This window comes from Myotis lucifugus, unplaced genomic scaffold (genome assembly GCF_000147115.1).
Source record: "Myotis lucifugus unplaced genomic scaffold, Myoluc2.0 scaffold_991, whole genome shotgun sequence".
Lineage (NCBI taxonomy): Eukaryota > Metazoa > Chordata > Mammalia > Chiroptera > Vespertilionidae > Myotis > Myotis lucifugus.
Genome location: NW_005872039.1, coordinates 14,354 through 26,716, shown reverse-complemented (window position 1 = coordinate 26,716; position 12,363 = coordinate 14,354). Strand labels below are relative to the sequence as shown.

The following is a 12,363-nucleotide window of genomic DNA, read 5'->3' as shown; positions in this document are numbered from 1 at the left end:
TAGTGTCTTTTTCGAGTTTTGGAATTAGGATAATGCAGGCCTCATAAAAAGCGTTTGGAAGTGTTCCTTCCTCTTAGATTTTCTGAAATAGTCTAAGGAGTATAGGTCTTAGTTCTTCTTTCAATGTTTGGTAAATCTCCCCTGTGAAGCCATCTGGACCTTGGCTTTTGTTTGGTGGGAGTTTTTTTATTACTGCTTCTATTTCATCAGTTGTTATTGGCCTATTCAGGTTTTCTGATTCCTCCTGATTCAGTTTGGGAGATTATATTTTTCTAGGAATTTTTCTATTTCATCCACATTGTCCAGCTTGTTGGCATATAGTTGTTCATAGTATTTTCTTACAATTCTTTGTATTTCTGTGGTGTCAGTGGTTACTTCTCCCCTTTGTTTCTAATTTTATTTATTTGGGTCCTCTCTCTTTGTTTCTTGATGAGTCTGGCTAACAGTTTATCAATTTTGTTTATCCTTTCAAAGAACCAGCACTTGGTTTCATTGATTTTTGTATTGTTTTTGTAGTCTCTATGTTATTTATTTCTGCTCTAATCTTTATTATTCTCTCCCTTCTACTTACTCTAGGTTTTTCTTGTTGTTTTCTTTCTACTTCTTTAAATTGTAGGGTTAAGTAGTTTATTGTTAGTTTTTCTTGTGTGTGTGTTGTTTTTTTTAGGTATGCCTGTAGTGCTATGAATTTCCCTCTCAGGACTGCTTTTACTGTGTCCCACATATTTTGGGTTGTTGTGTGTTCATTTTCATTTGTTTCCAGGAAGTTTTTTATTTCATCTTGATCTCGTTGGTAACCCATTCATTATTTAACCTCCATGTGTTTGAATGTTTTTGGGTGTTTTTACTGTAGTTGATTTCTAGTTTCATTCCACTGTGACCTGAGAAGATGCTTGATATAATTTCAATCTTCTTGAAATTGTTTTGTGTCCTAACATGTGGTCTATCTTTGTGAATGACCCATGTGCACTTGAGAAGAATGTATATTCTACTGTGTTGGGGTGATATGTTCTATCAATGTCAATTAAATCCATCTGATCCAGTGTGTCCTTTAGAGTCTCTGTTTCCTTGTTAAGATTTTGTTTGGAAGATCTATCCAGTGAAGTCAGAGGGGTGTTAAAGTCGCCAGCTATGACTGTTTGTTGTCAATCTCTCTGTTAAAGTCTTCTATAAGTTTTTTATATATTTAGGTGCTCCTATATTGGGTGCATATATGTCTACCATTGTTATATCCTCTTGTTGGATCGATCCCTATAGTACAGTGATGGCAAACCTTTTGAGCTCGGTATGTCAGCATTTTGAAAAACCCTAACTTAACTCTGGTGCCGTGTCACATATAGAAATTTTTTGATATTTGCAACCATAGTAAAACAAAGATTTTATTTTTGATATTTATTTTATATATTCAAATGCCATTTAACAAAGAAAAATCAACCAAAAAAATGAGTTCGCGTGTCACCTCTGACACACGTGTCATAGGTTCGCCATCACTGCTATAGTGTTATGTAGTGACTTTTGTTGTCTCCTGTGATGGTCTTCATTTTAAAATCTATTTTGTCGGAAATGAGTATTGTTACTCCAGCTTTTTTTTCTTTCCCATTTGCATGGAAAATGATCCCTTCACTCTCATGCTCTGTGTGTCTTTTGTTTTGAGGTAGCTCTCTTGTAGATAGCATATAGTTGAGTCATGTTTTTGTACCCATTCAGCTACCCTAAGCCTTTTGATAGGAACATTTAATCCATTTACATTTAGGGTTATCATTGGTAGGTATTTATTTATTGCCATTTTAATTCTGTATGGTTAGGTTTCTCTCTCTGTTTCTCCTCATTATAGCTATCCCTTTAGCATTTCTTATAATGCTGGCTTGGTGGTGATGTGCTCCTTTAGCCTTTTTTTTGTCTGAGAAGGTCTTTATTTGACCATCTATTTTGAATGATAGCCTTGCTGGATATAGTAATCTTGGTCTCAGATCCTTGCTTTCCATTGCTTTGAGTACTTCATGCCATCCCCTTCTGGCCTGTAGAGTTTCTGAAGAGAAATCAGGTGTCAGCCTTAAGGGAACTCCTTTGTAGGTAACAGTTTTCTTTTCTCTTGCTGCATTTAAGATTCTCTCTTTGTCTTTAATTTTGGCATTTTTATTATGATGTTTCTGGGCATGGGCCTGTTTTGGTTCTTCTTGTTTGGGCTACTCTGTGCCTCCTGAACTTGTGTAACTTTTTCCTTTACCAGGTTAGAGAAGTTTTCTACCATTATTTCTTCAAACACCTTCTCTATGCCTTTCTCTGTTACTGCCTCTTCTGGCACACCTGCTATACTAATATTGTTACATTTCATGTTGTCCCACAGCTCCCTTAAGCTTTTCTCCTGTTTTGTTTTTTTTAATTGTTTTTTTCTTTTTTGGTTCTCTGATTGAGTGATATTTTCAACTTTGTCTTCTAAATCACGAATTTGATCCTCAGCTTCCCCTAATCTGCTGTGTATTCCTTCCAATGTGTTCTTTATTTGTGTTATGCCATTCTTAATTTTAGGCTGTTCTTTTTTCATAGTTACTAATATCTTTTTTTCATGCTGTGGAGCATTTTTTTCATTATTACTCTGAACTTCGTTTCAGATAAATTTCTTATCTCTGCTTCATTTACTCCTTCTGAAGAATTCTCTAGTTTTTTCATTTGGGCGTTGTTTCTTTGTTTACTCATTTTGGCTGTCTGTTTGGGTTTGTGACTATGTATTAGCTAGATCCTTTACATCCCTCAATCTCTAGTGCAGGACAGTGTTAAAGGCTGTTTCTGTCTAATTAGATCAGGCAAAAACTCAAAACTTCCAGAGGCCAACTAATAGGATTCCAACTTTAATTGCCCATCAGGCAATTTTCCTCAGGTGTGGCAAGAGTGTTTTCAACAAGGTGGGGCAGTTGCTTCTGTCTGGAGGCTGATTGTTATTTTTAATGTCTTAAGTGGCCTCAGAGCAAGGTGTTTTCCAATAGGGTGTGTCAACTGTCTTCCCCTCAGGCAAGGCAAATGTCTATGTGGGAAAGATGACCTCTGCTGTGTGAGGGAATGAAACTTGGGGGTCTGCCTTCTGAGCTCTATCCCATGAGTCCCCATTCCTGGCTTCTGCTCTCATAGCTCCAGTCCTCTTCACCCTCCCTCTACCAGAGCACAAGGTGGGTGGCTCCACAGGGAATTTTGTGCATTGGACCTTTAATAGGGTGCCTGAATTTTCAGCAGTCACTTCCTGGCAGATAGCACCCTGCTGCTTTTCTCATGCAGATGTTATGTGGGTACTCTTCCCAGTTTTGGTGCACTCTTCTGGGGGGTTGGGGAGGAACTTGGAGATTAGATCCCAGAGTTCTCAGTGGCAACCCCCCACAGCTGAAATATATCTCCGGGTCTTCAGTGGCTGTCTGTGGACACCTGGCCAGCCCTTTCTCACCTCCGCCCCTTCTACTAGTCTCTATGCAGTCTCCACTTTCGGTCCTCAGGTATCAGGGTTCTCTCCTGCAAGTTTTCCGTTGATTATTCAGGAAGATTTTCTGTATTTTAGTTGTAATTCCAGCTTGTTCCTGTTAGCATGTCTGTGCAGCACCCACTTACTCTGCCGCCATTTTTAATCCTCTAAAATAGACATTTTAAAATAGACTAAAATCAAGATAGCTTTCCACAAACAAATCCTTACTGAAGGAAATTCTAAAGGATGTACTTCAAGCAAAATGATCACATATAAAAAGCATGAGATGCAAGATGAAATAATCAGCAAAGATACTGAGACACATCTGGGTAAGTCTAACAAACCAATGACTAGATAAAGCAATAATAATAATGCCTGATGTGTGGGGATTTTAAAAAGAGAGAGAACAAAGGGCCAACAACAATAGCAAGTTGAGTGTTAAAGAATCCAAAGGTCTCAGTGTAGTTCACAAGAGGGTGAAGGCTGTACTAGAACTGCGATCTGGGTTAAAATACTGAAATACTTCAGTACTGATTAGGAAAGATAAATTCTCCACTTTTTGAGACCACAGGTGACCTGACAACATAATCCAGTGTTGCCACAGAGACAAGTAATGAGGCCTGCGCATGTGCAGGAATAGATGGGGTGGTTGAGGCAGCATCTTTCCACATCACCCGGGGATAGGCAGCAAGGTCTGAGCCTATTTTTTTTTCAAGACACCCTTCCCCCTTCCCCCCATGATGGAATGATTTAATAAACAGCTCATGTTATAGTTTATATTAGTTGAATGCACTTTTTTGATATGTATAGCTTGTTTATATAATAAAGGAGGATATAATTTTAATGCTTCATTTATAGTCATGTGCCACATATCAATGGTTTGGTCAATGACAGACCACATATACAATGGTGGTATTCTGTATAACATAGGTGTGTAGTGTTCTATATCATCTAGGTTTGTGTACGTACACTCTGATGTTTGTACAATGACAAAATTGTGAAAAGATGTTTTTCTCAGAGTATATTGCCATAGTTCAGCAGTGCATGACCAAATAGATTCATATATTGATTTAAAATGCCATTCTAGTAGTTGAATATATTTAGTATCACCACTAGGTAGAGGCATTGATTTACTGAGGCTCTAAGTATGGGCGTTAAAATATATAATATTTATATGTATATATGTGTGTGCGTGAGTGTAAGAAGAATTTGCAAACTAATAGAAAAATAAATAGAATGAGAAAGCTAAAAAAGCAAAGAACTGACCAGACCCAGAAGAGACTAATTTGTTGAGACCAAAGGTTTAGTAAACAAGTCAAGCTACTCATCAGGAGGAGAGCTTGGGTGCAGGAGCAACAGAGGCCAGTCCCAAGGGTGCAGAGGGAGAGAGAAATAGGTCAGGCTCTGTAGAGGCCCATTCACATGTGAAAAGTTGAGGAAAAGGTGCATAGGGCTCACACAACAAGCTGGGACTGGTTAATTCTTTCCACCTGACCATCTATAGAGTGATGAATAATGCCACCACAACAAACATTTTGCCCATTCTTCAAAGTGAGACCTTGGCCTTGAGCATCTCCAAGTGCTTTGTCAGGGAGATAGGGACATGGCCAATAGAGTCAATAGATTCAGTTCTGCCTAGGTCTGTTATTGGTTTGGATGCTCAGGGCTACAAAGCCACTCCCTGCTCTACACCAGGGTATTCCAGGAGGAAAACCTCATGTGTCTAAGGCCTGGAGTCAGAATTGTCCAACAGAGCCCAAGAGGACAAGATGTGCCTTAGCTCCTGCTCCCAGCTCCCAAATCATACTATCTTGAGGGTAGGTGAGTTGGCCCCTCCCTGTCATGAGGACACCCTAGCCATGCCTTGGTCAGTCTTGTATCTCCTTCTGGTGGGCTTAGGAAATAGGATTTACCCAAAGAACAGCAATCTGTTCAAGCATACAGGAATCTCACCTAAACATTTGAGACTGAAAGCCATTTCGGGACAGGAGTGAATTCACCAAATGGTGGCACTTTTCTCTGAGGGGTCCTGGGACATGGTTAATAATTACAACTGTAGACAGTTACTGAGCATTCTGTGTCCCATATCATGCAAATCAGCTACATACTATATATGCTCATGTCATCTTGATTGATATACCTACGAGGAAATTAAAGCTCAGAGAGGTGAAGATACTTGACCAGAGTTGAGATTGTAACCCAGGTGTATTACCACCAGGAAAAGAGCTACACCACTACTCACTCCAGGTCTACCCAAGCCCATGTCCACCAGCGTTCTCTAGGCCGAATTCTGGACCTCACCCTTTAACCAGGCAGGACTATTCCTTTGGGATTCTATACAAAAAGCAAGAGGCAAAATGCACAAAGTCTCCTTGTAGCTCACTGTGCTGAGCCCAGCCAAGAAACCAAGACCCCAGGAATCCCTGTGGCCTGCTGTCTGGGCTGAAGCTTCTTGTTATCCTGGAAACAATGACCTCAGTGACTAATAGTGGCCTCATTTAGGAGTTTGGCACTGGCTGCTTTTTACCATCATTGGTGAGGTTCTACATGCAGTTCTTAGCCCTCTCTGTCCTAGGCAAACCAGAACAGTTGGTCACCTTAGCAAGAAGGCAAGTTGGATACACACAAAGCACCATCCAGAATTCAGTCAAAATTAGTGTGGCACAGAGTTTAAGTGCCGCGAACTATGGTCTGAGAGCAGGGATCTCAGCCCAGGGCTGTAGCTGACTCATGACCTTCGAAAAAACACTTCCCTCCAGGAGCTTCAGTTACCCCATCTGACACATGAGGACATTCCAGTTCTGTGGAAGGTGAAGTAACATCATCCAATTAGTGTCACCAAGCAATGCAAAGTGCACCACCTGTTGGAGAAGCAATTTGGCAAAACCTGGCAAGTCATAGAATTGGTCACATCCTTTCACACACTTTCTTATCCCTTGGGACTTACAATTCCAAGGTAGTAGCTCAAGAGAAATAGAAAAGTTCTTTGCAGAAACATGTGCATTGAAGGACTATCTATCATGGCAAAGAGGTGGAAGCAACCTCAACACTACAACAAGAAGCAGTGAACTAGGGATGCTGCATCCACTGGGAGGGATCAAGTACTGCAGTCATTAGAAAGGTCCATAGGCTGTTGGGGAAATTTAAACCAACTCGGGAAAGGCAAAGGGACATGGCCAAAATGAAAACATGAAAAGGTGTTGCTGCAGAGAAAGACTAGTGGAAAAGGGAAAGATGTTAATAATAGTTGCACTGCTTGGTAAGATCAGATGTAAATATTTCTGCACTTTGTCAGGTGGTGTACACCACTAAGATATTATTTTTCACACACACACACACAAAGGAATTAATAAATGAGAAAACTTTAGCTGTAGTCTCCACAGGCACTTCTGGGATTAAATCAGTCAGCCATGTCCTGATTGGTGCCCATGCAAACCAAGGGCCTGAGAGCCTTGCTGTATGTCCCTGGACTGCCCAGAAACGGTATGCATTGCAGCAATTGCCAGGCAACACAGGGATGGAGCCAGGACTCCTGACATTTACGCCAATGTATCTCCCACTACCAGCCTTCATCCCTCAAGCTCTCTATTGTGGTGACAATATCCACACCTGGTACACTGGTCAGAGATTTTTGCTGCAATCAAAGAAACCAATTCTGGCTGATTTGGGCAGAAAAGGAATGTATAAGAATAGTATCAAGTAGCTCATAGACATTAGAAACAATTAGACACAAGCATTAAAGGAAAAGAAGACATTGACCAAATAATGCTGAAAAGCCAAGAACTCAACCAAATTCCACAGAGGAAAAATATGGAGAAGCTAGGCTATGGTAAAGGTTTGGCTTGAGTGGCTTCTTGCGATGCTACCACTCTGGAAAACCTATTGCCCACAACCACAAAAGGACCCAGACCCAGGATTCTGCCTTCCCTGCTGGGTTCCCCAGATAGGCCACTGAGTCTATGCCTAAGGACCCCACTGCCCCACGCATACATGACTCAGTGAGGGCACCAAATGCTCACCTTTCAAATTTATTCTTTTCAGGGCAACATGTGGACATATCCTGGTTCCAAGTGGCCCACATTAAAGAGGATGGGATACTCATGGAGAAGCCAGCCAGTGTGGAGCCACAGTACATAGTCCTGGAGAACCCTAGCTTCTCCCCCATGGGCGTTCTACTGAGAATGATCCACACAGCCCTGAGCATTCCAGTCATCTCCAACGTGTTGCTCTACTATCGCCTCCAATCCAAGGAAGTCAACTTCCACCTCTACCTAATCCCCAGCGACTGCACCATTCAAAAGGTTGCCCCAATAGCTGGAAAGGGCAGGCAAGGATGGGTTGACAGAGACATGACATGCATCCAGAGAGCTCCCTATTGGGTCAACTGGGCTTAAGTATGGGACATGAACTGGTGTCCTGTCCCTAAGGCCTTTCCCAACTGGGCTCACTGCTTCACTACTCATTGCTAGACACCTTTTGCAGCTTCTTTCCAGGAGTCAGAAGGATGGGAGGGGCTCCCTGCCCAGAGCTGCACCCACTCCTCCATTCTCAATTCTTCTCTAGCCGTGCCCCATTCACACCCTGAACACAGCACTGGCCAAGTATGGGGATCTCTGTGTAGCAGTCATTGGGTTGGGAGAGTTGAGTGCTATAACCCCTTCACTCACATAAATATGTGAAAACACCACCTCATCTTGTTCAGACCAGATTCTATAGGGTGGACTATCTGGATTAGACCACAGAAACCCTTTTCTTAATCAGTGTCCGTATGCCCCTTAGGCCATAGATGATGAAGAAAAGAAGTTCCAGTTTTTTCAAATACGCAAGCCGCCTCCGCTGACACCACTCAACGTGGGTTTCCGATATACTGTGTCTGGTTCAGACAAGTTGAAAATAATCCCTGAGGTGAGCAGCTTAGATATCCCCTCCTCCCTGAGAGGTCATGCTTGGGAATAGCTGTGAGACAGGTTTCAGAGCTTCCCCAGGGGCAGGCCCAGTTAGGGTTGGGCAGACAGCGAGTGGAATTTTGGGTAAGCAGGAATGCTTCAAAGGTTGGGAGAAAGGAGGATAGTAAGAGGCAGGTTCATATTCAGGATAGGGATAACAATGGGGTTTGACTTAGGGGAAGTAAGAAGTGTCGGGCTATAGGGTGTTGATGCTCTTCAAGCAAAACCAACAGGAACACACCTGTAGCTGAACACAGTGGGATTGTTACTCATTGCAGTGAGAGAACACACACCAATGGGAACCGTGGGGCCCGTCACATCAAAAGACGCAGAAAGAACCTATTTCAGGATTTGGGCCTTAGTTGGATAATTTCGGGGAAGATCTAAGGAAATGGAGATTTGGTCTAGGTCTGGTATTCTGAGAATGTAGGGCAATTCTATGATTGGGAACCTCTACACATTTTCTCTCTAAGAAGGGCAGGCACCACAATTGTGAAGATATAATTGCTAAAATAGCTCATTTTGAAGTGGAACAGGGGCAAGTTTGGCGATTGTGAGGTTATATGTGTTCAACAGGAGGATAACACAGCAGAGATGGCGGCATCAGATCAGTTTGTAATAACAATGAGGTCTAGTTGTGAGCATCGCATCAGGTCTGGGCATCAGGGGCTGTCTTCTATCCTTTCTCAGTCTCCCCTTTCTCCAAAGGGAATGACGTCAGGCCACTGGACATTCATTCATGATATCCTAATGTTCACCATTGCCAAGATTTGTTGCTTAGGGTCAGATTTTAAACTGAATGGTAGTTTGCAGGTCAACCAGAGTTGATCTTTCTTTTTTTCCCTTCTGTTCTGATATGAGTCCTTGGACCACTTGAAGTGACAATGACAGATGGAATACATTTCCAGGAGTAATGAGGAAATGTTATGTATCTTTTGAGTTGAGAAACATGAATCCAACAATGAATACCTTAGATTTTCCTGCTGTGTTAGATCTTAACAAGTGATGAGAGACATGATTAAGTGATTCATCACACATTTACCCAGTGCCAACCATGTGCTGTCTTCATTTGTGAGAGTCCAGTGAACAAGACAGAAAGGCCCTGCCCTTGGGAAGATGACATTCTGGTGGATGAGACCTACATCATTAAAGAAATGGACCTAGAACCATGAAGTGCTATGAGGAAAACACAACTATGTCACTTAAGAGAGTGACTTGGGCTGCTTTATATTGGGTGGTCAGGGGAGGAGCCACTGAGCTGTGACATATAAGCTGAGACCTGAGTGACAAGAAGGGTGAATATTTGTAACAGAGCACTTCAGGTGCAGAGGAGAGAGCAGCAGAGACCCTTAATCCCTCCACATGACAAATAGGAGGTCAGTGTGGCAGAGCTTAATGAGTGTAGCAAAGAGAGAAGAAAGATGGAGTCACACAAGAGACAGAGGTTTCCTAGGGCCCATCAACTCTGTTGCCCTGATATGGAGTTTGGATTTTGTTCTAAGTGCAATGATAAGATCTCAGAGGTTGTTGCTTGGTAATACAAGACCTGCTTTAGTTTCACATAGATGCCTCTGGCTGCTGGGTAAGAATGTGTGATAAGAAGACAAGAGTGAAAACAAAAGACAAATCAAAAGGCCATTGCTATGGTACCTGCAGGAGCTGCAGATGCCTTGATTAGGGAAAAAGCAGCTGAGATGAAGATTAGTTGATGGATGGAGCCGTTCTCAACCTGTGGGTCGTGAACAATGAAAATACATCCTGCAAACCAAGATGGCGGCATAGGTTAACGTGGGAGTTTGCTGCCTCGAATACCACTTCAAAAATACAACTAAAAGGACGGGAACGGACATCATCCAGAACCACAGGAAGGCTGGCTGAGTGGAAGTTCTACAACTAGGAGGAACCGAGAATCAGAGGAGGCGCAGTGCTGAAGTAAAATACCTAAGGTGCGGAGTGCGCGCAGCGCAGGCTGGTGGCTGAGGGCGCGGTTGACTATTTCAATCCAGAGGGAGCCTCAGACTCTGAGCTCCAGATCCGGGCGAGTCTCTAGGGACCCAGACTCAAACGGGAGAAGCGGGAATGTCTGGCTTCGGTCCCTCCGAGGTTTGCAGCGGTTGCTGGGACAGAGAGGCAGAGCCCCTGGGGACAGACTGAGAGCAGCCATAACTGCTCCCTCCTCCGCCCTGTTGATCCTGTGGGACCCGCCCTGCCCAAGCCCTGCACAGAGCCATTTGCCGGATAGCCTCAGGCAAAGGCTAGATTAGCACCTCCCTAGAGAACAGAAGTTCTCCCACTGCAAACACAGCTGATTCTCACAACCAGTTGGCCTGGAGGTCAAGTAGTAATTACCCACAACAATCAAGGCTTGACTACAAGACTGCTCACAGAGACCACAAGGGGGTGCACCAAGAGTGCCTACCTCAGGTAATTGGGACACTTAACACGGAAAGCCAATCTATCGACACAGCGAAGCATAAAAAAATGCCAAGACAAAGAAACAGGCCACAAAGGACAGAACCGGAGGAAAGCAGGCTACTGGATATAGAATTCAAAACCACACTTTTGAGATCTCTCAAGAGGCTTCCAGAGGCTGTCGATAAACTTGATGAGATGTACAGGAAATCTAATGAGACCCTCGATGGTGTGATAAAGGACCAACTAGAAAGTAAGCATACACTGACTGAAATAAGGAATATTATACAGACTCCCCACAGCAGACCAGAGGAGGACAAGAATCAAGTCAAAGATTTGAAATGCGAGGAAGCAAAAAAAAAAAACCAACTGGAAAAGCAAAATGAAAAAAGAATCCGAAAGTGTGAAGATAGTGTAAGGAGCCTCTGGGACAGCTACAAGCGTACCAACATCAGAATAATAAGGGTGCCAGAAGATGAGAGAGAGCAAGATATTGAAAACCTATTTGAAGAGCCAAAACCGGTTTGGCTCAGTGGATAGAGCGTCGGCCTGCGGACTGAAGGGTCCCAGGTTCGATTCCGGTCAAGGGCATGTACCTCGGTTGCGGGCACATCCCCGGTGGGAGATGTGCAAGAGGCAGCTGATCGATGTTTCTCTCTCATCGATGTTTCTAACTCTCTATCTCTCTCCCTTTCTCTCTGTAAAAAATCAATAAAATATATTTAAAAAAAAAAAGAAAACCTATTTGAAGAAATAATGGCAGAAAACTTCCCTTACTTGGTGAAAGAAATAGACTTACAAGTCCAGGAAGCGCGGAGAACCCCAAATAAAAGGAATCCAAAGAGGACCACACCAAGACACATCGTAATTAAAATTCCAAGAGCAAAAGACAAAGAGAGAATCCTAAAAGCAGCAAGAGAAAGAAACTCAGTTACCTACAAGGGAATACCCATACGACTGTCAGCTGATTTCTCAACAGAAACTTTACAGGCCAGAAGGGAGTGGCAAGAAATATTCAAAGTGATGAATACCAAGAACCTACAACCAAGAGTACTTTATCCAGCAAAGCTATCATTCAGAATTGAAGGTCAGATAAAGAGCTTCACAGATAAGGAAAAGTTAAAGGAGTTCATCACCACCAATCCAGTATTATATGAAATGCTGAAAGGTATCCTTTCAGAAGAGGAAGAAGAAGAAAAAGGTAAAGATACAAATTATGAACAACAAATACGCATCTATCAACAAGTGAATCTAAGAATCAAGTGAATAAATAATCTGATGAACAGAATGAACTGGTGATTATAATAGAATCAGGGACATAGAAAGAGAATGGACTGACTATGTTTGGGGGGGGGGGAAGGGGTGTGGGAAATTCGGGAAGAGACTGGACAAAAATCATGCACCTATGAATGAGGCCAGTGCGTGGGGAGTGAGGGCGGAGGGTGGGGTGGGAACTGGGAGGAGGGGAGTTATGGGGGGAAAAAAGAGGAACAAATGTAATAATCTGAACAATAAAGATTTAATTATTAAAAAAAAGAAAATACATCCTACATATCG

At 42.7% G+C, this 12,363-nt stretch overlaps 1 protein-coding gene across 1 annotated transcript in view; it reads left to right on the top strand.

Moving 5' to 3' along the window:
- LOC102429272 (NACHT, LRR and PYD domains-containing protein 1-like) overlaps window positions 1-12,363 on the top strand; it is an 86,856-nt gene that overhangs the window by 66,687 nt on the left and 7,806 nt on the right. Inside the window, 2 exon segments of the mRNA XM_023747809.1 lie at window positions 7,490-7,749; window positions 8,228-8,353. Coding sequence (XP_023603577.1) covers window positions 7,490-7,749; window positions 8,228-8,353 — 386 coding nt within the window.